This window comes from Neoarius graeffei, chromosome 26 (assembly GCF_027579695.1).
Source record: "Neoarius graeffei isolate fNeoGra1 chromosome 26, fNeoGra1.pri, whole genome shotgun sequence".
Classification (NCBI taxonomy): Eukaryota; Metazoa; Chordata; class Actinopteri; order Siluriformes; family Ariidae; genus Neoarius; species Neoarius graeffei.
Genome location: NC_083594.1, coordinates 10,469,215 through 10,494,624, shown reverse-complemented (window position 1 = coordinate 10,494,624; position 25,410 = coordinate 10,469,215). Strand labels below are relative to the sequence as shown.

Sequence of the window (25,410 nt, the reverse complement as noted above, 5' to 3'; positions counted from 1 at the left end):
TTTGCCACTCACAGTTATGTAATATTGGATCATTTTCCTCAATAAATAAATGACCAAGTATACTATTTTTTTGTCTCATTTGTTTAACTGGGTTCTCTTTATCTACTTTTAGGACTTGTGTGAAAATCTGATGATGTTTTCGGTCATATTTATGTAGAAATATAGAAAATTCTAAAGCACCTTTCAAGCACCACTGTACCTATCCATCTGTCTTTGCTTCCCCATTTATACTGACCACAATCCATCAAGTAATGGCATGAGGGGGAACCTGGCCGTCTGTTTGGCTTCTCCTGGCCGATGGGAGTCTCTTCAATGAACATGCTTGATCGCTTCATCTCATTAACTTCAGCCTGACATCATAACCTTCATGGAGGTACAAATAATAGAATAGCTTTGTCTTTTTCAAGACCACTCGTCTTCTTCCGCCAGCGTAATGATCAACTCTACTGCTGTGAATACAAAAGATATTCCTAACAGTAGGTTTGACATTAAAAAGCAGGATTTTTCAGAATGACACAGATGTACATGAGGGAGTAATGATTCTGTTCTTGCCCTTTATCTCTGTCCTTTGTGAGTTTTGGAAAAGGGCACAACGATGGCATGCTGGATGACTCATTATGGACCCACTGCTGCGTGAAGTCAGTCAGTGTTTCCTTAAAATCTCAGCTGTATCTAAACAAAGGCAACACACTGTGTTATAAAGAAAATCGAAAAACTTTGCTGCCATTTTGAGTATTGGCGAGGATGCAACCATAACGAGCTTTGTAAATTTATGCTCAAGAATTGCTCATTTATATTTTCTGTCTGGTTTTGAGCTGTGAAAATGAACAAAGCACACATCACTATAAAGCTTCTGCCAGAAAATAAATACTTTTTGTTTCCGAGAGCGCCTTTCTATAGTTGATCCCCGTGGATGTCCATCAGCCAGTAACGCAGATGGAGTTTGAACACTTGGGCATTACAACAAGAGAAATTCTGCCGGAGTTCTCTTCAAGGACTAAAATATAACAAAATATATAAAGGACTCAAACTATTTTCAGTGTGCATCAGAATTAGGTAACCGTCCACTCAGCGCTTGTTAGATCTCAATTAGGATGCCAAATTAGAAACATTACTGTGTGCTGAATAATCTTAGCTGCTCCACTTTCTTCTGTGAAAGAGATGGAGAGATTCGTTACATCATCTGTCTTATTATACACTGATCAGCCATAAAATTAAAAACCCTGGCAGGTGAAGAAGTGAATAATATTGATTATCTCATTACAATGGCACCTGTCAAGACGTGGGATATACTGTATTAGGCAGCAAGAGAACAGTCAGTTCTTGAAGTTGATGTGTTGGAAGCAGGAAAAATGGGCAAGCGTAAGGATCTGAGTGACTTTGACAAGGGCCAAATTGTGACGGCTAAATGACTTGGTCTGAGCATCTCTAAAATGGCACATCTTGTGGGGTATTCCTGGTTTGCAGTGATTAGTACCTACCAAAAGTGGTCCAAGGAAGGACAACCAGCGAACCAGCGACAAGGTCATGGGTGTCGAAGGCTCATTGATTCGCATGGGACATGAACACCTTTCTGTTTTAGCTAGCATTAACTTTTTCAGCAGTTTTTGCTACAGGAGCTCTTCTGTAGGATTGGATCATATGGGCTAGCCTTCGTGTCCCATGCAAATCAATGAGCCTTCAACACCCGTGACCCTGTCACCGGTTCACTGGTTGACCTTTGTTGGACCACTTTTGGTAGGAACTAACCACTGCATACCAGGAACACCCCGCAAGATGTGCCATTTTGGAGATGCTCAGACCCAGTCATCTCGCCATCACAATTTGGCCCTTGTCAAAATTGCTCAGATCCTTACATTTGCCCATTTCTCCTGCTATTATATAAACTGTCCATATTTCCAATTCCATTTTGATTCGAAATGTGTACATCCTTATACATATTTTGCCCTGAACTGATTACAGACCTGCCCCTGAGAGCTGATAAATGACTTCTGCTCGGTGAAGTCATGACTTTTCTGCTCATTTTGCAATATCTCAGGTTACTTATAGCTTTCCAGACGTCAGCGTCCAAAATAAATCATCGAGCTACCATTTTCAGATCACAATCCATGGAGGTCAAAAATATTCTCCCATCCTGAAATGTATTGATGCATGACACCATTAGAACAATGACTTCCATCAGTGTCTCCAGAAAGCGGGGTGTTAATGACCCAAATAAGCCCTTAGCCATACATTAAAAAGTTAACGTTAGAAGAATATTGTATTCACAAGTGTATTACTCAGCTTTCAGAGACAGCCCGAAAGCACACTGGCAGAACAAACAGGATCCCCTCCCCTTCCCAAAGACCACCGCTTTAGCATAGTAAAGGGATATGAGTCTGGGCCTGAGAGAACTCTGGGAATATAAATAGAAACCATTTATCTCTTTTGCCTCCTGTGAGTTTAGTTGATGCTTAAGTATAGCCCATCACATGAGGCATGCTGTCTTGTGAACTGCTCTTCAGTGTGACAAAATCATTAAGGCCAGGCTGGAGTGAACAAGAAGCTACAACTTTTTAAAAATACAGCCAAAATGAAATGCTTTACGCTCCCTACGGATCTCATTAGAACTATTGCTGATAAAAACACTGTTGACATTTAGAAAAGTGTAATTACCATCTGCTTGGCTCATTATTCTTTTTATGTAGGTGTTCCAAATGTCTGTGCAGAATTTTGGTGACGTCTCAAAAAATATCCATAGCAGTGATGGTAACTCTGCATTACACTAGCAAGCGCCAAAGTGACATCCATCCATCCATCCATCCATTATCTGTAGCTGCTTATCCTGTGCAGGGTTGCGGGCAAGCTGGAGCCTATCCCAGCTGACTATGGGCAAGAGGCGGGGTACACCCTGTACAAGTCACCAGGTCATCGCAGGGCTGATACATAGAGACACACAACCATTCACACTAACATTCACACCTACGGTCAATTTAGAGCCACCAATTATCCTAACCTGCATGTTTTTGGACTGTGGGGGAAACTGGAGCACCAGGAGGAAACTCACGCAGACAGAGGGAAAACATGCAAACTCCACACAGAAAGGCCCCCGTCGGCCACTGGGCTAGAACCCAGAACCTTCTTGCTGTGAGGTCACAGTGCTAACCACTACACCACTGTGCCGCCCCACCAAAGTGACAGCAATTCAATTTTCTACAACCCCGATTCCAAAAAAGTTGGGACAAAGTACAAATTGTAAATAAAAACGGAATGCAATAATTTACAAATCTCAAAAACTGATATTGTATTCACAATAGAACATAGACAACATATCAAATGTCGAAAGTGAGACATTTTGAAATTTCATGCCAAATATTGGCTCATTTGAAATTTCATGACAGCAACACATCTCAAAAAAGTTGGGACAGGGGCAATAAGAGGCTGGAAAAGTTAAAGGGACAAAAAAGGAACAGCTGGAGGACCAAATTGCAACTCATTAGGTCAATTGGCAATAGGTCATTAACATGACTGGGTATAAAAAGAGCATCTTGGAGTGGCAGCGGCTCTCAGAAGTAAAGATGGGAAGAGGATCACCAATCCCCCTAATTCTGCGCCGACAAATAGTGGAGCAATATCAGAAAGGAGTTCGACAGTGTAAAATTGCAAAGAGTTTGAACATATCATCATCTACAGTGCATAATATCATCAAAAGATTCAGAGAATCTGGAAGAATCTCTGTGTGTAAGTGTCAAGGCTGGAAAACCATACTGGGTGCCCGTGATCTTCGGGCCCTTAGACGGCACTGCATCACATACAGGCATGCTTCTGTATTGGAAATCACAAAATGGGCTCAGGAATATTTCCAGAGAACATTATCTGTGAACACAATTCACCGTGCCATCCACTGTTGCCAGCTAAAACTCTATAGTTCAAAGAAGAAGCCGTATCTAAACATGATCCAGAAGTGCAGACGTCTTCTCTGGGCCAAGGCTCATTTAAAATGGACTGTGGCAAAGTGGAAAACTGTTCTGTGGTCAGACGAATCAAAATTTGAAGTTCTTTATGGAAATCAGGGACGCCGTGTCATTCGGACTAAAGAGGAGAAGGACGACCCAAGTTGTTATCAGCGCTCAGTTCAGAAGCCTGCCTCTCTGATGGTATGGGGTTGCATTAGTGCGCGTGGCATGGGCAGCTTACACATCTGGAAAGACACCATCAATGCTGAAAGGTATATCCAGGTTCTAGAGCAACATATGCTCCCATCCAGACGACGTCTCTTTCAGGGAAGACCTTGCATTTTCCAACATGACAATGCCAAACCACATACTGCATCAATTACAGCATCATGGCTGCATAGAAGAAGGGTCCGGGTACTGAATTGGCCAGCCTGCAGTCCAGATCTTTCACCCATAGAAAACATTTGGCACATCATAAAACGGAAGATAGGACAAAAAAGACCTAAGACAGTTGAGCAACTAGAATCCTACATTAGACAAGAATGGGTTAACATTCCTATCCCTAAACTTGAGCAACTTGTCTCCTCAGTCCCCAGACGTTTACAGACTGTTGTAAAGAGAAAAGGGGATGTCTCGCAGTGGTAAACATGGCCTTGTCCCAACTTTTTTGAGATGTGTTGTTGTCATGAAATTTAAAATCACCTAATTTTTCTCTTTAAATGATACATTTTCTCAGTTTAAACATTTGATATGTCATCTATGTTCTATTCTGAATAAAATATGGAATTTTGAAACTTCCACATCATTACATTCCGTTTTTATTTACAATTTGTACTTTGTCCCAACTTTTTTGGACTCGGGGTTGTACTTATATGCATGACTATAAGGCTAATTGGTGGCTCTAAATTGACCGTAGGTGTGAATGTGAGTGTGAATGGTTGCTTGTCTCTATGTGTCAGCCCTGTGATGACCTGCCGACTTGTCCAGGGTGTACCTCGCCTCTCGTCTATAGTCAGCTGGGATAGGCTCCAGCTTGCCTGCGACCCTGCACAGGATAAGCAGCTGCAGATAATGGATGGATGGATGTAGTACTAGTAGGCTACCTGGTGTTGCTTGGGTTTCGCAAAATGCTGGGTTGCCCCCAGACTTGCATGTCAAATTTGGTGAAGATCCATCAAGAAATGATGATGTTCACCCAAGACAAACAAAAATCCAAACATCCACCACCCAGGGGTCCAGGGACCTCCTGGGGCCCAAATATGGAATTTCTGTGTTCTGCCAAATTGTGGCCATTTCCTGTACCTACGTGCCAAGTTTAGTGAAGATCTGTCAAGAGTTTGTGTTGACAAATGTAACGTGTAAGGCATTGAGGGAGGGGGTGGGTGGATGTTGTGCCCCTCAAGGACCTCCCTGGGGTCCGTACTTTAATTTTGTTTATATCTGCAAAATTCCAGGTCATCCCCGAACCTACTTGCCAAATTTGGTGAAAATCTGTCGAAAAATGGTGATGTTAGCTCAAGACAAACAAACTAACTTTGACACTTATTATATAGATTATATTACTTGCACTTTTGTATTTATAAATTAGTTTTTACTTAGGTTTTATATTTTCCTGCCCTTTTTAGTTTTTACACTGCAAAAAACAATATCTTAGCAAGTGAAAATATCTTGAAAATAGTTGAAACGATCTAGCGTTTCCTATTAGAAGAATACAAGACACCAATTAAGAGATTATTAAACCTAATTCTAGATTGCAACCAACTTATTCTAAGATGTCTTATCAAGTAAAAATATCTGTCCATGCAGCAAGATCATTTCACTAGTATTAAGTAATTTTCTCCTCAAATTAGTTTTCAGTTTTTTGCAGTGTATATTCTCATTGTAACATAGGATATGTGCTTTTATCTTATGCAATAAAGACCTATTATTATTATAGCAACATTTGAATTGAGGTTCTCTCAATTTGATTCAAACGTGACCAATCCAAATGACTGGCTTGAATGATTCCCGAAGCCAGTCCTGTGGTGTGTGTGGTGCAACATTGCTTCAGTTCCCCACTCAGAAGTTTTGTTTCCTACCTATAATTACATTACATTACATTACAGGCATTTAGCAGATGCTCTTATCCAGAGTGATGTACAACATACCCAGAGCAGCCTGAGGAGCAGTTGGGGGTTTGGCACCTTGCTCAAGGGTACTTCAGCCATTCCTGTTGGTCCAGGGAATCAAACCGGCAACCTTTTGGTCCCAAAGCTGCTTCTCTAACCATTAGGCCATGGCTTCCCCAATTAGTTCCCATTCACTGTTTGACATACAAAAATGGAAGAAAACCTTGAAGAGACATGACGAAGGAAAATAGTGCTTGCAAGGACATAGCAGAGATTATTGGGGCCTCTGATACCCCTTTTCGACCAACAGGGAACAGGGTCTTGAATCAGTTCCATTCAGGATTCTTTGCACCTTGGGGCCAGCCAGTGAACCAGCCCTCGATTTCACCAGTTTTGAGTGGAACCATTGTGATTTAGCCTGAATTTATGATATTATACTTAGGGGGTATTCTGACACCAGGCTCCATTAAGCTGAGCCTAGGAACACTTTATGAGTTTAAATGTTTAGAGAATCGTGTTCACCACTGATTGTTATTGTCAAGGTGCAGGCACTTACGGATGCAGGCACATGGGAGAGCAGGTGCGTCGCAAACTGGTAACTAAATTCATATCGGTAAACAGAAGGTGTAGTCAGGGTCGGGCGTGGGTCGGTTGATCAGCAAACGGTATGTCGAAAGGGAGACAAGGGGTCAGAGTCAAACTAATGTAAACAAAGTCAAGCGGCATGAGAAGTCAGGGAGGAAGTCAGAAGGCTTGGGATATTCAGGTACGGGACACAGAACAATACTTCGTGGAGAGCACTTGTGAAAGCTGGGCTTATGGTGGGAAAAACCACTATGAGCTGATTCCTCAGTGAAATGTCCTGGAGAGATTCACTTCATTTGTCCAAAAAATGTTCCCTCGGTTGGTGTTTTGATGATGGAGATGGAAAGCACTGTCCAGGCCATCACTCCAAAATCTTTCATCGGTGTTCAATAGGGTAGAGATGTGCTGAGTGTTAAGGTCATAGCATATGATATACATTATTTTCATCCACATCAGAACATTCAATGAGTCCTCGTGGTCTGTGGAATGGGGTGGAGTCATCCTGGATAGAAACATTTCATCATTTTATATATATATATATATATATATATATATATATATATATATATATATATATATACAGTGGTGCTTGAAAGTTTGTGAACCTTTTAGAATTTTCAATATTTCTGCATAAATATGACTGAAAACATCATCAGATTTTCACACAAGTCCTAAAAGCAGATAAAGAAAACCCAGTTAAACAAATGAGACAAAAATATTATACTTGGTCATTTATTTATTGAGGAAAATGATCCACTATTACATATCTTGTGAGTGGCAAAAGTATGTGAACCTCTAGGATTAGCAGTTAATTTGAAGGTGAAATTAGAGTCAGGTGTTTTCAATCAATGGGATGACAATCAGGTGTGAGTGGGCACCCTGTTTTATTTAAAGAACAGGGATCTGGGACGTTGTGGCTCAGGTGGATAAGGCGCCATACCATAAATCCGAGGACCCAGGTTCGATTCCGACCCGAGGTCATTTCCCGATCCCTCCCCGTCTCTCTCCCGCTCGTTTCCTGTCTCTACACTGCCCTATCCAATAAAGGTGGAAAAAGCCCCAAAAAATATATTTAAAAAAAAAGAACAGGGATCTATCAAAGTCTGATCTTCACAACGCATGTTTGTGGAAGTGTATCATGGCATGAACAAAGGAGATTTCTGAGGACCTCAGAAAAAGCATTGTTGATGCTCATCAGGCTGGAAAAGGTTACAAAACCATCTCTAAAGAGTTTGGACTCCACCAATCCACAGTCAGACAGATTGTGTACAAATGGAGGAAATTCAAGACCATTGTTACCCTCCCCAGGAGTGGTTGACCAATAAAGATCACTCCAAGAGCAAGGCATGTAATAGTTGGCGAGGTCACAAAGGACCCCACACAGCAAAATCCCCAGTGTTGAATTAACACCCAGAGTGTTGATTTAACACCCTACTGTGTTTATATAGATCCAATTGGACACAAATTAACTCTGAAAGTGTTAATTCAACACTGAGGAATTTGCTGTGCAGGGTAACTTCTAAGCAACTGAAGGTCTCTCTCACATTGGCTAATGTTAATGTTCATGAGTCCATCATCAGGAAAACACTGAACAACAATGGTGTGCATGGCAGGGTTGCAAGGAGAAAGCCACTGCTCTCCAAAAAGAACATTGCTGCTCATCTGCAGTTTGCTAAAGAGCACGTGGACAAGCCAGGAGACTATTGGAAAAATGTTTTGTGGATGGATGAAACCAAAATAGAACTTTTAGGTTTAAATGAGAAACGTTCTGTTTGGAGAAAGGAAAACCCTGCATTCCAGCATAAGAACCTTATCCCATCTGTGAAACATGGTGGTGGTAGTATCATGGTTTGGGCCTGTTTTGCTGCATCTGGGCCAGGACGGCTTGCCATCATTGATGGAGCAATGAATTCTGAATTATACCAGTGAATTCTAAAGGAAAATGTCAGGACATCTGTCCATGAACTGAATCTCAAGAGAAGGTGGGTCATGCAGCAAGACAGCGACCCTAAGCACACAAGTCGTTCTACCAAAGAATGATTAAAGAAGAATAAAGTGAATGTTTTGGAATGGCCAAGTCAAAGTCCTGACCTTATTCCAATCGAAATGTTGTGGAAGGACCTGAAGCGAGCAGTTCATGTGAGGAAACCCACCAACATCCCAGAGTTGAAGCTGTTCTGTACGGAGGAATGGGCTAAAATTCCTCCAAGCCGGTGTGCAGGACTGATCAACAGTTACCGCAAACGTTTAGTTGCAGTTATTGCTGCACAAGGGGGTCACACCAAATACTGAAAGCAAAGGTTCACATACTTTTGCCACTCACAGATATGTAATATTGGATCATTTTCCTCAATAAATAAATGAGCAAGTATAATATTTTTGTCTCATTTGTTTAACTGGGTTCTCTTTATCTACTTTTAGGACTTGTGTGAAAATCTGATGATGTTTTTGGTCATATTTATGCAGAAATATAGACAATTCTAAAAGGTTCATAAACTTTCAAGCACCACTGTATATATCTCACTGGCCACTTTATTAGGTACATACATCTGTTTTATGACGTTCTCTAATCAGCTGATCCCTTGACAGCAGCACAGTGCATCAGATCATGCAGATACAAATCAAGAGCTTCAGTTAATCTACACTTCATTCAAACATCAGAATGGGAAACAGTGTGATCTCAAAGTGTGACTTTCTTTTACCATGGCATGGGTGTTGGTTTGAGCCAGATGGACTGGTTTGAGTATTTCAGAAACTGCTGATCTTCTGGGGTTTTCACACACAACAGTCTCTAGAGTTTACACAAAATGGTGCAAAAAACAAAAAAAAAAACATTCGACTGAGTGAGGGAGTTCTGTGGGTGGAAACAAACGCCTTGTTGATAAGAGAGCGTCAGAGGAAAACGGCCAGATTCGTGGTTTGAGCTGCCAGGAAGAATATAGTAACTCATATAATCACTCTTTACAACTGTGGTGAGCAGAAAAGCATCTCAGCATGCAACAGCAGAAGATCACATTGGGTTCCGCTCCTGCAGCCAAGAACAGGAATCTTAGAATCAAGAACAGGTTCCTATTAAAGTGGCTGGTGAGTGAGTGTGTGTGTGTGTGTGTGTGTGTGTGTGTGTGTGTGTGTGTGTGTATACTGTAGAGTAATATGTGACCAGAAACACTACTAGTTTAATGCAGGGGAATTAAAACCCTGTTACAGAACTAACCTTCATATAAATGCGTCTCTTAATAGATTGTGTATTATTAGACTTGCAATCAATACATTATCAAAAAGTGTAGTTAGGTGAGTTGCAGTATCCAATCAAATCAGCTTATTTCCATTAAAGGAGAACTGAAGTCATTTTTAAACTTGCTTTATTTCTTAATTAGCGTGTTATTCAATTACATTTTCGGTTTTAGTAACCTTATATTGTGACTCGTATTGGCAATTAATAGCAATTAAATATTATACTTATCGGCCTATTCGGTTTTTAGCCGTGTTGAATTTAGTTTGTTTGGTCCACGGCAGGCGTCGCTTATCTGCGCGATCTTCACGAGACTTGTGCGAGACTTTGAAACGTGACGTGTCATTCAAGTGTCAGTGCCGCCATTTTGAAAACTGTTTTACAAACGAAATATTGCACAAAAACGAGTTTAAATGACGATTACTGTCTGCTTTTTTCAAACTTTCCTGATTGCTATCAAAACAAACAAAACTTCCGGCTTAATTACATCAGCATTCGAAAGAGGGCACGCGCGTCTTTTGGCAATCCCGGTGTCTGAAATCGCTCCCTACTCACTATACAGGGCACTATATAGTGAGGACGCCATTTTGTAGTGCTGTCCGAAACGATAGTGAGGATTATTTACACCCTATATAGTGCACTCAAAGTATCCCACAATGCATCACGAAAAGTAGTGTACAACGATGGTCACTAACCAAGCAATATATCCCATCATGCATTGCGGTTGCGCTGAAAGAAATCAAATTAAAAGTCTCAAATTTGATTTAATAAAAGGCAGCAGCAAAGAAGAAAGTATTCAGCCTTGATTTAAAAGAACTGAAAGATGCAGGTACTTTGTAGTGATTAATGTGGGAAATGCGCTCAGTATAATATGGATTTATCACAAAAACACACGCATGTATTTATTATTTTGAAAACCCACCAGCCGACTGATCTGGCACGTTTTAATTGTGCGACAGTAATACTAAATATTAAATTCCAGCGCGACGGACTAGTGTCCAAAAGCGTTTTTTCATTTTACCAATGAGCTCACTATATACAGTAGTCCTCTCTATAGTAATTCCCTATATAGGGAGTACGGAGTAGTGAACGAGTGAGCGATTTCGGACACAAGGGAACGTTGGCAGATGTCGGTCACTTTGATTTCCGCTGTACGTTTTACTTCCGTCCCACGATGTCTCGCACAGGTCTCAACGAATCTCGTTTACGGCCGTTGCTTTGACATATGGACTGATATATTACAGAATGTATTTCAAACACTCATAACTTGCTATAGCAGTGACAAAATAGCGATCAAAAATGCATTCCTATATTTAATAAAATGAGATGAATAGAATTTTGATAATAAAAATTTTGCCTTCAGTTCTCCTTTAGGGGCGGCACGGTGGTGTAGTGGTTAGTGCTGTCGCCTCACAGCAAGAAGGTCCAGGTTCAAGCCCCGTGGCCGGCGAGGGCCTTTCTGTGCGGAGTTTGCATGTTCTCCCCGTGTCCGCGTGGGTTTCCTCCGGGTGCTCCGGTTTCCCCCACAGTCCAAAGACATGCAGGTTAGGTTAACTGGTGACTCTAAATTGACCGTAGGTGTGAATGTGAGTGTGAATGGTTGTCTGTGTCTATGTGTCAGCCCTGTGATGACCTGGCGACTTGTCCAGGGTGTACCCCGCCTTTCGCCCGTAGTCAGCTGGGATAGGCTCCAGCTTGCCTGCGACCCTGTAGAAGGATAAAGCAGCTAGAGATAATGAGATGAGATGAGTTCTCCTTTAAGAATCAAATGTGAACCAGCACTTCTTTTCAATCACATTTTTACTCTATTTTTTCTTTCACTTTCATTTAGCTTTTGAACGACAGCACTAAAAGCACTGACGCTGTCCAAGATATACCCTCGAGGACTCAAGGCCTCATGAAAGATCCATATTTTGTTCACGTCACCGAAGTGTAGACTTTAAAGAAGACAGTGAAGCACTATCACATGATCTAAACATGGGAGGCCACTGTGGAAGGATGTAGAATAAGCCTGGAAAGCCATTGGCATCTTTTATCATAGTGTTTTGGAGTGACAGAGCAGGGACGTTAAGAAGAACAGCAACATTTGTTTTATAGCTAATTAGAATTCAAGAGCACTTTCTCCCTGTCAGATTTATAGTCTCTCTGGAGTGCTGGTCAAGGTTTCCTGCCACCAACACGGCCATAAATACAGGGCTATTTCTGGGTTCTGTCATCTTCCATTATGAAATAAAATAACGTTAATGAAGAGCTGTGTGTTTTTATTTGTGAGAGGAAATCCGATCAGCATGCCGAGAGCACAATTTTATCAAAGGCAATGAAGACATCTTGTACTTTTAATTTATTTACTCTCAGTTGTTGGCAGGACAAAACAAACTTTTTTTAATAGATATCTCATCTCATCTCATCTCATCTCATTATCTCTAGCTGCTTTATCCTGTTCTACAGGGTCGCAGGCAAGCTGGAGCCTATCCCAGCTGACTACGGGCGAAAGGCGGGGTACACCCTGGACAAGTCGCCAGGTCATCACAGGGCTGACACATAGACACAGACAACCATTCACACTCACATTCACACCTACGGTCAATTTAGAGTCACCAGTTAACCTAACCTGCATGCCTTTGGACTGTGGGGGAAACCGGAGCACCCGGAGGAAACCCACGCAGGCACGGGGAGAACATGCAAACTCCGCACAGAAAGGCCCTTGTCGGCCACGGGGCTCGAACCCGGACCTTCTTGCTGTGAGGCGACAGCGCTAACCACTACACCACCATGCCGCCCTTTAATAGATATATTAAAAAAAAAATAATCAGTGCATCATTGACCTAAGACAGACATGCCCCACTGCAAACCTAAAATTAAACCCATTTTGATATATTTGTACTTATTTCAAGCTTGACGTGATCTTGTTCTGATTGCAGATTTTGCTAGAATTTTTGTTTCCAAGAAAATAGCAATATTACTTCCAATATATAAAAAATTAAGAAAAGCTATATGAATTATATACTGTATTGTACCACATTACTCTTTTATACTAGAGCGCTGTTGAATTCTGAAAAATCAGATTCATTAGAAGGTGTTGATTAATTTCCTGCAACAGCAGCTCTGACCATAGTGCTTGCTGTAATTCAAATCACAGGCTTATATTAAGGCATTCGTTCTAATATGTTATTGTTTCTATAGTAACAACTTAAACACATACATGTGGCCACTTTAATAGGAACTTGTTCTTGATTCTAAGATTCCTGTTCTTGGCTGGCAGGAGCAGAACCCAATGTGCTCTTCTGCTGTTGTGTGCTGAGATGCTTTTCTGCTCACCACGGTTGTAAAGAGTTGCTATATATCCTTCGTGGCAAAAAAGCTCGAACCAATCTGACTATTTTCCTTTGACCCTCTCTTATCAACAAGGCGTTTGTTTCCACCAACAGAACTGTCCCTCACTCACTCAGTGTTTTTTGTTTTTCGCACCATTCTGTGTAAACTCTCGAGACTGTTGTGTGTGAAAACCAGTTTTTGAAATACTCAAACCAGTCCATCTGGCTCAAACCAACACCCATGCCATAGTGAAAGAAAGTCACACTTTGAGATCACAATTTTTCCCGTTCTGATGTTTGAACATTGTGAACATTAATTGAAGCTCTCGATTTGAATCTGCATGATTTGATGCATTGTGCTGCTGTTAAGAGATCGGCTGATTAGAGAACTGCATAAATTAGCAGGTGGATAGGTGTTCCAAATAAAGTAGCCAGTGAGTGTATATTGCGAGGTTGGTAAAGGAATGCATGTTTATAGCTGCTATAAGCGAGAACCGGAACTTACTTGTTGTTTGTGGATATGTACGAAATCATGACGTGTGATTGCAATGGTGCAAAATAAGACTAACGCAGCTCATGAAGGGTGGATGTGCGTTGGTTGAGTTGGTCTGAGCTACGCAATGAAGTTTAATGGCTCTCTGATGAAATGTGACCGAGCAGGGTGAGGCGACTTTTGATTTCAAAACATTCATTTCAATGGGACCAAAAATGCATCGAAGTCAATGGGAGAAAAACGGATGGGCAAAACGCAAGAAAAAGACGAGTGCAAGTCATAACTGATTTCATGGATGTGTATCGGACGAGTTGGCCTAAGGTGTCATATGAGGTTCGGTGGCTCTCTGATGAAGCAAACAAGAACACTTTGATTTTCGAAATTCCATTCATTTCAATGGAACCAAAAATGACAGAAGAAAAACAAAACAAGAGAATCAGTGCGTCTTTCCAAAAGCTGTATACAAGCAGACTATTTTTAAACAGGATGGATCATTTGGTGTTGGTTTGGGGTCAATATCTTCAAAACTGCAGGAGAAAAAAGTGGTCTGAATAAAAAATAAATAAATAAATAATAATCGCGCGGTGGCTACAATTATCGACACCTTAACGATCTTTTGGCCGTTGCAAAAGTAGAAAAGACTTTCAATACGTAACTTGTGCATGAATAGTCACTCAAACTACCACTGGAAAAAAGATGAGTTGATTCCTGATTACTTAGCGTATCAGATCACGTGACACCGTTCCAGAATTATCGACACCTTTGTCCACAGTTATCGACACCGTTCCATAATTATCGACACCCAGATGATTATTTATAAAAAAAATAATCGGTATGTGGTATTAACTTAACAAAACATAGTTTTGATTTAAAATTTGTTTTACATAGACTTATATTTAGTACAAAAATATATTTTATAGAAATATATGGATGTCGGTGTTTACGTAAATGAAGAAGTAATTCTAATGTTTGTAAACAAATGAACTGATAATGTTTAACCTGCATCAGAAAATCTTTTTGTTCCACTTTCTACCCACTTTCTAAATATTTTCATAGCTCACGTTTTGTTAATCATTTGTTGTTGTTTGTATGAATTTCCAGTTTTGTAGTTTACCAATAAATGTCAACAGGCAATTGACATTGTAAGCACATGAACCTCCAGGTCAAAGGTCGCACGTCATTCCTCGAACCAAAATATAAAATGTCTACTGGTATTGTAATATGCGGTAGATATTTACAACAAACTGCAAAAAATATCATTTCTGAATGGAAGAGAAAAATCTGAATATTTCAAGCATATAAAAAAAATTACATGCTAGAATTTAATTCTGGTCTAATTCTATTTATTGCAACAGGATTCCAAATACTCTATAAACATTCCATTCTGTTATGATTCAGAAAAAAAAAATTATAAATCACAGCACTTTAATTTTTTTTTTAAGTACTTCATCTGCCAGGGGCATATCACCTGCGGGGGATGCGTACGTTTCATCCCCCCCACTTTTGTTGAAACACAATTTCATCCCCCGCACTTTTGTCAGATTAAAATGACATCATTATGAAAATTATACAGCTACTATAAAATGTGTAACAAGGAAGTAAACTATTGCCATAACGTTAGACAAAAAACAGCCACGCAACGGACTCAAAACAGTTTTTCTCACCCGACCAATCAGCAGTTGCGTGAATATAATAGCCAGTTTGTGTAGCGTGCCGAAAGCGCTCAATAATACAGTATCTGTCTGCAGAGCTGCAGAGCCAACACCAGTTTTACCGCTCCTGATTCACCGTTCCAGGTTTGACGTCGCATGCGGTGCTTACTGTGCCTGGCTCTGCGGCTCTGCACACAGACCCTTCTCAAAGTGCTTGCGATGCCGTCGTTCAAACAGTTGTCCCAGGCGCCATGCCCTAAAAGATTGTGTTAATAGTAGTTACTAGTTGTAAAGTCAGTTGAGGCAAGTTTTTTATTACGAGTGTGTGTGTTTGTACCAAGTCTACTTTTCATGCATTATAACTGCTTATCACTTTTTAGAAGAGTTTTTCAATTGAGATTTAAAGACATTTCAAATCGAATGAATGTTCAATTGTTGTACAGTAATGTTATTTGGCCATTAAGTGTTTGTTGTATGTGTAGTCTATTGCATCATTTTCAAATTTTATGCATTAAACCTGATGTAATGCATGATGCAAACAAGTTTTGTACACGAGTTTGAATAATTAAAGACATTAAAAGCAGGAACTGCCCCGTCTTATTTGAATGCTATACTAAAGAGGTCCTTCCAGGATGCTGCGCTTCTCCAACATGAACTGATTAGCCATGCCTCCTGCTCACACAAAGCGATCCCAGTCCAAACTGTTATGCATGATGGTGTATGATCTATACACTGTGTATGACTTCTTGGGCTATGTGAAGTTTTTGGTTTTGTTTATATCAGTGTATACCAGTGTAGGCAGCAATACTGACATCTCTGTTATAGAACAGTATCCTGTTACCTAGAATTATCACTCAATACTTTTTGCCTTCACTTACTGAATAATTACGGTACATAGCCCTGGCAGTAACAACACCAAAACCCAACATGATCGATCTCTGCATGAAATGCAGAACTTGGCTGGAGTCAACTGGATTTATAGGCTTTCTTCTGTCCTGCCTTTCATTTGCATCCATGGACCATGGGTATGAAAAAGTTCCATATCGGTCATTGACAGTACATCACAGTGTACACGCCGGGCGTGTATATAGCCATAAACCGATTTCTAATGATGTGGCTTCCCCATTCCAGAACACCCCCACTTTTGGAAAGCTTGATACGCCCCTGTCATCTGCTTCAACAATGTTACACAAAGATCGATCCATAACAGTTGTAAATGTCACTTAATTCCACAGGGTGTCAATAATGGTGAACACCGGTGAAAGTGATCACTATTATCGACACCTCACGTGACTTCTCAAACGCGCGTTTAGATACAAAATGGCGGCTTTCAAATGAAAGAGTCAGAAACAAAATAGGTTTCGACGAGGAGATCATGAAATATTGGTGAATTTGATAAGTAAAAACATATCCATGGTCTTTCCCCCATGCTTATCTGCGATGATAACGTCCGGGTTTAACTCAAATTGCTGATCGTGCTAAAAAAATTCCATCTCAGGTAACGAGCTGTCATCAGACGACAAGATCATAGGGCGAGGCGGGTCTTCCGGTTGATTAATTAACCAATAATAACTGCTGTAACTGAAACTCACCTTTGTAAAATTGTTTTTATTGGTAAATCTGAAAAGGTGTCGATAATTATGGACTGTCGATAATTGTAGCCGCCGCTCGAGTGAAAATAATAACACTATCAGATAACAATAGAGAGCTTGCTTGATAATCACACTAATTAATAATAAAAATGTTAATTATTGACAAAATGCTAGGGTATAAGAGGAACAACACGTCAACACGTCAGGATGACTTGTTGGGCCGTATTTGTTTTGTTGTAATTATTTAATGAGAAATCTTTGATAAATTCCACCACTAATTCAAAATATTTTCCTGAAGGTATACCTGACATCACGCCGCTGCACTGACGAACCACCCATACGTTTGTACGGGAGATCAGCGTGTTTTCATTTAGCCTTTAAAAACATTTAAAAGTGTTTACATAAAACTAGTGTCGATTCCAGAATAAACATCATATTTACGGAATATATTGTTAATTTTGTGCGGCGTTGTGATGAGCTTTTACTTTAAGCGTTTTTTAACATTGTGTAATGCAACACATCAAACTCACAGGCGCCGCCATCTTGGGTTTTTTAGTGATATTCGTCACTGGTCTGTGTGTTTTGTTGTTGCTTCCAGCTCGGTCAATGTTGGTTCAATCAGCTTGAAACTCCTGATTCCCACCTAGTGGTAAAAATCTCTCATGTTGACTTGATTTTTCCAATAAAATCATCTGAACACTTTGCTGTCTAGCGCCTGCGAAAGATCGGATCACTGAGGAAAATTTAGCATCCTTTGTAAAAAATCAATGATTTTCCTAATTTTTCTTTCATGGAGAAAAAATGAGAAGGTTTAGAAATATCAGTGATACTGTTTTCAAGAGAATGAACAAAAGTTTGACCCTCTTGTACACAGCGCATTCGAGCACCACCGTCATTAGTCATGCTTGGTGTCCATTATTTAAAGTGAACATACCTGATAAATTCTGGCTTTACCCTGATACTCAAAATTGTACATCTCTTTATTTTTGACTTTTTGCTCAATTAATTTCTGATTGAGTTTTTTTTTGTCATGAATGGAAAATTAAACCAATAGAAAATGGTTGCTGGTTTGTAACCAGGGCAATGGACAGAAATGAAAATTTTTATAAAACTCTGGATTTTCAAAATGTTTATAACTTTTTTTAGACATATTTACAAATGGGCGGCACGGTGGTGTAGTGGTTAGTGCTGTCGCCTCACAGCAAGAAGGCCCGGGTTCGAGCCCCGTGGCCGGCGAGGGCCTTTCTGTGCGGAGTTTGCATGTTCTCCCCGTGTCCGCGTGGGTTTCCTCCGGGTGCTCCGGTTTCCCCCACAGTCCAAAGACATGCAGGTTAGGTTAACTGGTGACTCTAAATTGAGCGTAGGTGTGAATGTGAGTGTGAATGGTTGTCTGTGTCTATGTGTCAGCCCTGTGATGACCTGGCGACTTGTCCAGGGTGTACCCCGCCTTTCGCCCGTAGTCAGCTGGGATAGGCTCCAGCTTGCCTGCGACCCTGTAGAACAGGATAAAGCAGCTAGAGATAATGAGATGAAATGAGATATTACACAACACTATAACAACTACTTTAACAAAATGGCCTGTCATTGCTACTGGAGGATATTTTTGCCTTGTATTTCAGACTTCACTGGCTTACAGTTGGATCCAACATGGTGGCGCTGATGCATCACAGTAGCTAGGAACATTATTATCTCATCTCATCTCATCTCATTATCTGTAGCCGCTTTATCCTGTTCTACAGGGTCGCAGGCAAGCTGGAGCCTATCCCAGCTGACTACGGGCGAAAGGTGGGGTACACCCTGGACAAGTCGCCAGGTCATCACAGGGCTGACACATAGACACAGACAACCATTCACACTCACGGCCAATTTAGAGTCGCCAGTTAACCTAACCTGCATGTCTTTGGACTGTGGGGGAAACCGGAGCACCCGGAGGAAACCCACGCGGACACGGGGAGAACATGCAAACTCCGCACAGAAAGGCCCTCGTCGGCCACGGGGCTCGAACCTGGACCTTCTTGCTGTGAGGCAACAGCGCTAACCACTACACCACCGTGCCGCCCGGAACATTATTAATTTCTGCAAATCCAAAAGAGTCATGAACCTCTGTTCTCTTGCAGGTACTGAGGGTATGGAGTGCTCTTTGCCCACCGACGGCCGCCGTGTGCCTCTCAGTCAGCTCTCCCAGGACAGTTTCCGGGAGTGTCAGATCACCCTGACCCTCACTGACTTCCTCATCATCATCTTCTCGGGCATCTCCGTGTCCGTGGCGGCCATCATGGCCAGCTTCTTCCTGGCTTCCACCGTGCACTGCTTCCAGCGCTGGAGCAAAGGTACCAAAGGTGAGGATGAGGAGAGTGAAGAATGAGCAGGAAATCAGACGCATTGGACTGTGTGAACAATCAGACACCAGCTACATGAACGAAGACGTCTCTGGATGAGAACAACAACAACAACAACAACAACATGGCATACCTGCACTACAAAAATGGCTGATTATTCCCATCATTGGATTAATGAATGGCTAACATGGAGACATGGAAAGTAGCCATAGTATTTCAATTTTTTGGTTAAATCGTAACATTTTGGTGTCCTCAGTAATGGATTACAATCAGTATCATGATATAATAAGATAACATTAATAGTCTTAAAGAAACGAAAGACTTGCTGCTATTTTATTGTGCCAAATTAGTGTGGATAAGATGGGAAGATTGGTTAGGAAAGTTTTAAAAGAAACTGTAGCCTGCATCCAAGAAAAGTTGCAGATTGAATATAGAAATAATATCAAATTATATGGTCGAAGGAAGGAAGGAAGGAAGCCATTTGTTAGTCTCCTGTTTTGTTCACAGGTCTAAAATAATCAACAAAAAGCAGAAAAAGTAGTGAGATATCTAGCTAAGGAGTGAATAGCTCAAAAGTTGCACTTTAAGAATAAATTTCCGTCCTGCTGGCCCTCAATCTTACCGAATGGACATGCCCAGATCTGCCAAAGATGATACTTAGAAATGAAGGACATTAAGAGTTTCAAATGGTTTAAGAAGCTGGTGGTGTGATTACAAAAAGAAAAAAAAAAGATTTATTTTTGCTTTCGGATGCGTGAATATGTATAATCGAATGACATATCTAAATGTATTTGCGATATTGCATATTTAACTTCAATGTGATGCTTCCAGATATTCACTTAGTTATGGAGGCAGAGGAAGAAGGAACACGCTTCTTTCATGCTATGATATGTCATTGCTTACATCTTACTCAAAAAAAAAAGAAAAGAAATGAAAGAAATATTGGTATATCTGTTGATTGTTGTCCTGTGTAAACTGAAATACCATTCAGAGATTTCCTGAAACCTGCTCATTAGCATAACATGTATATTAAAACCATAAGTCATATAAAAACACCCCCACTTACTTGGTTTAGCTGCGTAAATCAAGCCATATTTCAGAAGATATTTCTTGCTGAATTTGAATGGTTTGAAAGAAACCAGGAGCCATATTAGAAAGATTGGAAATTAAAGGGGAACTGAAGTCATTTTTAAACTTGCTTTATTTCTTAATTAACGTGTTATTCAATTACATTTTCGGTTTTAGTAACCTTACGGTATATCATGACTCGTATTAGCAACTAATCGCAATTAAATATTATACTTATCGGCCTGTTCGGTTTTTAGCCGTGTTGAATTTAGTTCGTTTGGTCCACGGCAGGCGTCGCTTATCCGCGCGATCTTCACGAGACTTGTGCGAGACTTCGAAACGTGACGTGTCAGCCAGGTGTCCGTGCTGCCATTTTGAAAACTGTTTTCCAAACGAAATAACGCACAAAAACGAGTTTAAATGATGATTACTGCCTACTTTTTCAAACTTTCCTGATTGCTATCAAAACAAACAAAACTTCCGGCTTGATTACGTCAGCGTTCGAAAGAGGGCGCGCGCGTCTTTTGACAACGTTGGCAGATGTCGGTCACTTTGATTTCCGCTGTACGTTTTACTTCCGTCCTACAATATCTCGCACAGGTCTCAACGAATCTCGTTTACGGCCATCGCTTTGACATATGGACTGATATATTACAGAGCATATTTCAAACACTCATAACTTGCTATAGCAGTGACGAAATAGCGATCAAAAATGCATTCCTAGATTTAATAAAATGAGATAAATAGAATTTTGATAATAAAAAATTGCCTTCAGTTCTCCTTTAAGATTTAAACAAAGCTAGCGTTGTGTTTTTCAGAGAAATTACAGAAAATGAAACTGAAGCGAGAAAACATTTGGGTTTATCCGAACACCGGGACACACGTTTCCGTTTTGATCTTAACTTGAAATAAAATCATGAATTTGAGAACTGGGATTTGTCCAAAATGAGATCTAAAGTGAACTTGATGGTTAAAGATTCTTAACTTGCTAATATGGTTCTATTTGGAGCCCTCTTTGAAAGAAAAAATAAATAAAAACACACTCTGTTACCGAGATAAACAAAATAATATACGGTACACTCACCGGCTACTTTAATAGGAACCTGTTCTTGATTCTAAGACGTTCTTGGCTGCAGGAGCGGAACCCAATGTGGTCTTCTGCTGTTGCATGCTGAGATGCTTTTCTGCTCACCGTGGTTGTAAAGAGTGATTATAGCCCAAGAGCATTAGCTCAAAATTGAGTCCAAGCTGAATTTTTCAGAATATGTTCAGAATACCCTTAGGAATAACATACTAAAAGTCCCCGGGAATCCACCTTGTGCTCTCTGAGAAATTCAAGATGGCGTCCAAAATGGCCGCCGATTGGAGATTTTTCAATATCTCAGGGATAAAACATAATATAAATGCAATTAAAATGTTAAATTATATGTTCTTTCATACAAGCAATGCAAATTCACCATTGTCACACTGTTAAAATTAAAATTAACCAAGATTACAAGGTCATTAATGTGGAAATTACATGGAATTTGATGGTTGACATGATTGACAGATTAGCTTAGTAGGCTACCTACATACATGAACATAACGTAAGACAACAATTAGACATCAATTTCCTTAATATTTAGTGCATCTTTAAGCTTTGATAAAATATTAAAGGGAAATGAAATTTGAGAACTCTATCTTCTAAAACTACAATGGCAAGCTGTTTCAGTACACTTCTTCAACATTCCGGCGACTTTCATGACAAAAAGGGTCTGCCTCAATAAAAGCTCTTGCTTATAAACAATGAGTCGACTTAAACACTTCTCAGTGCCTCAGTTGTAATGCTTGGACCTTTGTTGTACCATCAATGAAGTAGGGAATTTATTCAAGCTTGTTTAAGGGTGGAAAAAAATTAATCTTTGAGTTTCTAGCGCCAGTCTTTACTACTAGCAATGCCAGTGTGTTCGGACAAAAAATGACTAAACTCAGCATGACCTTTTAAAAATGACTGAACTCAGCATGACCTTTTAACATGCCATTTTTCATTTTACACCACCAATTTACTTTAATTAATATTAATGAAAATAAGTGCTCCAACCCCTAGTAATTGTGTTTGTTGTTTTGTGAACAGAATAGGATGATACGGAGTGAACGAGTAACCAATGGATCCACACTCTACACAAATATACTGTTATAATAATGTGTACATTGTTATTATATAATGTTAATACACAATGTAATTAATACACATATGTTGGAATTTACTCTCCTACCCTACAAAACATATATTCTGACCTTTTAATTGCATTAATATTTTGTTTTGGGCCTGAGATATGGGCAGATCTCCATTTGGTGGTCATTTTGGACGCCATCTTGAATTTCTCAGAGAGCACAAGGGGGATTTCCGGGGACTTTTAGTATGTTATTCCTAAGGGTATTCTGAACATATTCTGAAAAATTCAGCTTGTTACTAATTTGTTCCGGGTATAACCCTATTACTCCTGGGCTATTATATGAGTTACTATATCCTTCCTGGCAGCTCAAACTGTTCAATCTGGCCATCTGTTTGTTTCCACCCACAGAACTGGCACTCACTCACTCACTCAATCAGTGTTTTTTGTTTTTCGCACCACTCTGTGTAAACACTGTGTAGAGACTGTTGTGTGTGGAAACCCCAGGACATCAGCAGTTTCTGAAATACTCAAACCAGCAGTCCATCTGGCACCCAGAAAGCCACACTTTGAGATCACAATTTTTCCCATTCTGATGTTTGAATGAAGTGAACATTAACTGAAGCTTTTGAGTTGTAGCTGCATGATTTGATGGATTGTGCTGCTGTGAAGGGATCGGCTGATTAGAGAACGGCATCAAACCGCAGGTGGTGTGTGGGTGTTCCTAATAAAGTGGCCGGTGAGTGTACACTCTAGAAAAGAATTGGTTCTTTGGATAGTTAAGGGTTCTTTGCTTTAAATGAGTTGGAGTTCTTTCCGAAAAGAAGCCCTCTGCATGTAAGGTGGGGTTTACATTAGACCGTGTCAGCGGATCATCAGATTAACGTTTTTAAAACGATTAGTGTGCACACAGCAACGCCAATACACGATTCGTGTGCACACAGCGACGCCAATACACGGATACGCTCGGCTCCGCAGGCATCCTGCGCTCCAAATCACTCCGCCCTGAACAGCGAGTGCCCTCTGGAGGGTGCGCACTCCGGCCCTGCGCAGCTCACAGAGCGCACGAGTGAAGCGCACGAGCAGTGATTCGGGACTGAGCCGCTGTGTGTGTGATCCCAGCGCATATCACTTACCACTTGCAAGTGGAAGGATGGCAAGCCTAAAGACAATCATAACTACACAATGGGCAGTATTTGCATCAGTATTTGCAGTATTTTCATGCTTTTATACTCTTTAATGAAAGGTGATACAAGGCGGAAGTCCGCGCCGTTTTTCAGCAGTCGCGTCACATGACCAACGCCAGCGAATCAGGAAGGTGGATGTCACAGTGACGTTGTCCAATGACGACGCCAGCTAGAGCTCAGCACAGCGTATCCGCGTATCCTCAATGTTTACACAGCACCGGACCAGACACGATCTGGATTGAATACGTGGACCCTGGCGGATTCCCGTTTCCCGGCGTTTCCAGGCGTTTTAATGTAAACGGACAGTGCATCCGCGAAGAAAACGAGACAGATACGGTCTAATGTAAACTTGGCCTTAGTTTCTACACGGTATCTTTATTGATCGTTTCAAACATAATCAGGTTATAGATTTGTTCATTTTCTAGAAGAATATACAAAGAATTTCACTTGTTTTTCCTAAAATGTAATAATTCTCAGAAAACATATGAATATATAAAATATATACAATACGATATAAAAGAGAAATAAAACATTAACCAGCAGAAAATTTCCTTATATCACACTGAAGTCGTGGTTTTGTTTTTTTTGGTTTTTTTTTTTGGAACCCAAGAATAGTGTTTCCTTTCAGAAAAGGTTCCATGAAGACCCTCTTTGACAAGCTAGAACCCTTAACCTGCTTTTTTTTTTTGCAAAGGAATAAGAAAAATAATTTTTTATATCAATTTTAAATTTTTCTTCTTGTGTTCTGTTATGCAGTCAACTCCAGAATTATTGGCACCCCTGAGGAGAATATTTCATGTAAACAATCAGATAAACTCCTTTTTTCTTCCATTAGCAAATATTATTCTGATAAAGACTGATTTTAAAAGTATATTTTTAAAAATTGGCAAAATTATTGACACCCTCAAACAATGAAGATACGGTAAATGTGATTGATTTTATCAATCAATCAATCAATCAATCAATCAATCAATCAATCAATCAATCAATCAATCAATAAAAGAAACACATACAGTGTTAAAAATGCAAACAAATTGTAATTGTTCATCAGCTTGGAGAAAAATCACACGGCTTTAAATTCAAAAGACAAATAGCATCTTGACGATAATTTATGCACAGTAGTGCGCAAAAATATTAGTGCAAAAAAGGTGATAAGGCTTTAAAGCATCAAATGAAACGAAAATATCAAATATCAAATGTGTATTTTAAAAGGCAGTAAGCAGCAAAAAGAAAAACAAAAAAGAATTCAGTCCAGATTTGTGTGGCGACTTTCTGCCTTTTCAAACTCCATTAGTTTTGACAGGTTTGCTATGGCGCAGGCTTATAAAGAAATCAGTTGGTTGATTATTCTGCATCTTGGAGAACTTCTACAGCTCTTCTGCACACATCCTTCTGTACGTGCAGGTAAAAATCCCAGACCAGCCTCCACAATGTTGAGATCAGGGCTCTGTGGGGGCCAAAACCATCTGCTGCAGAGCGCCGTGTTCTGTTCTCCTGTTCCTTGGCGCAGTTCGATCATAACGGAATATATATTTAAAATCGGCTCTTTTTCTACTGACACACTAATGCAGGAGGCATCAAATAAACAAAAATATAGGACAGCGTATTCAATGCAGTGTTCACTGTTCAAACATGTTATAGATTTCTATTTTGTGACTTCGACATGATCGAAACGTTTGTTTTCCAGCACAAAATTAAATGTTACAGGAAAAAAAAAAAGGTTGTATCTGAGCAGCATATTTAACAATTATT

The 25,410-nt window shown here is 40.2% G+C and overlaps 1 protein-coding gene across 1 annotated transcript in view; it reads left to right on the top strand.

Annotated features, from left to right (window-relative positions):
* lrrc38b (leucine rich repeat containing 38b) overlaps positions 1-19,276 on the top strand; it is a 48,442-nt gene extending 29,166 nt beyond the window's left edge. The window contains exon 2 of the mRNA XM_060910273.1: positions 19,029-19,276. Coding sequence (XP_060766256.1) covers positions 19,029-19,276 — 248 coding nt within the window. The remainder of the gene's footprint in view (positions 1-19,028) is intronic.
* Positions 19,277-25,410: the final 6,134 nt, after the last annotated feature.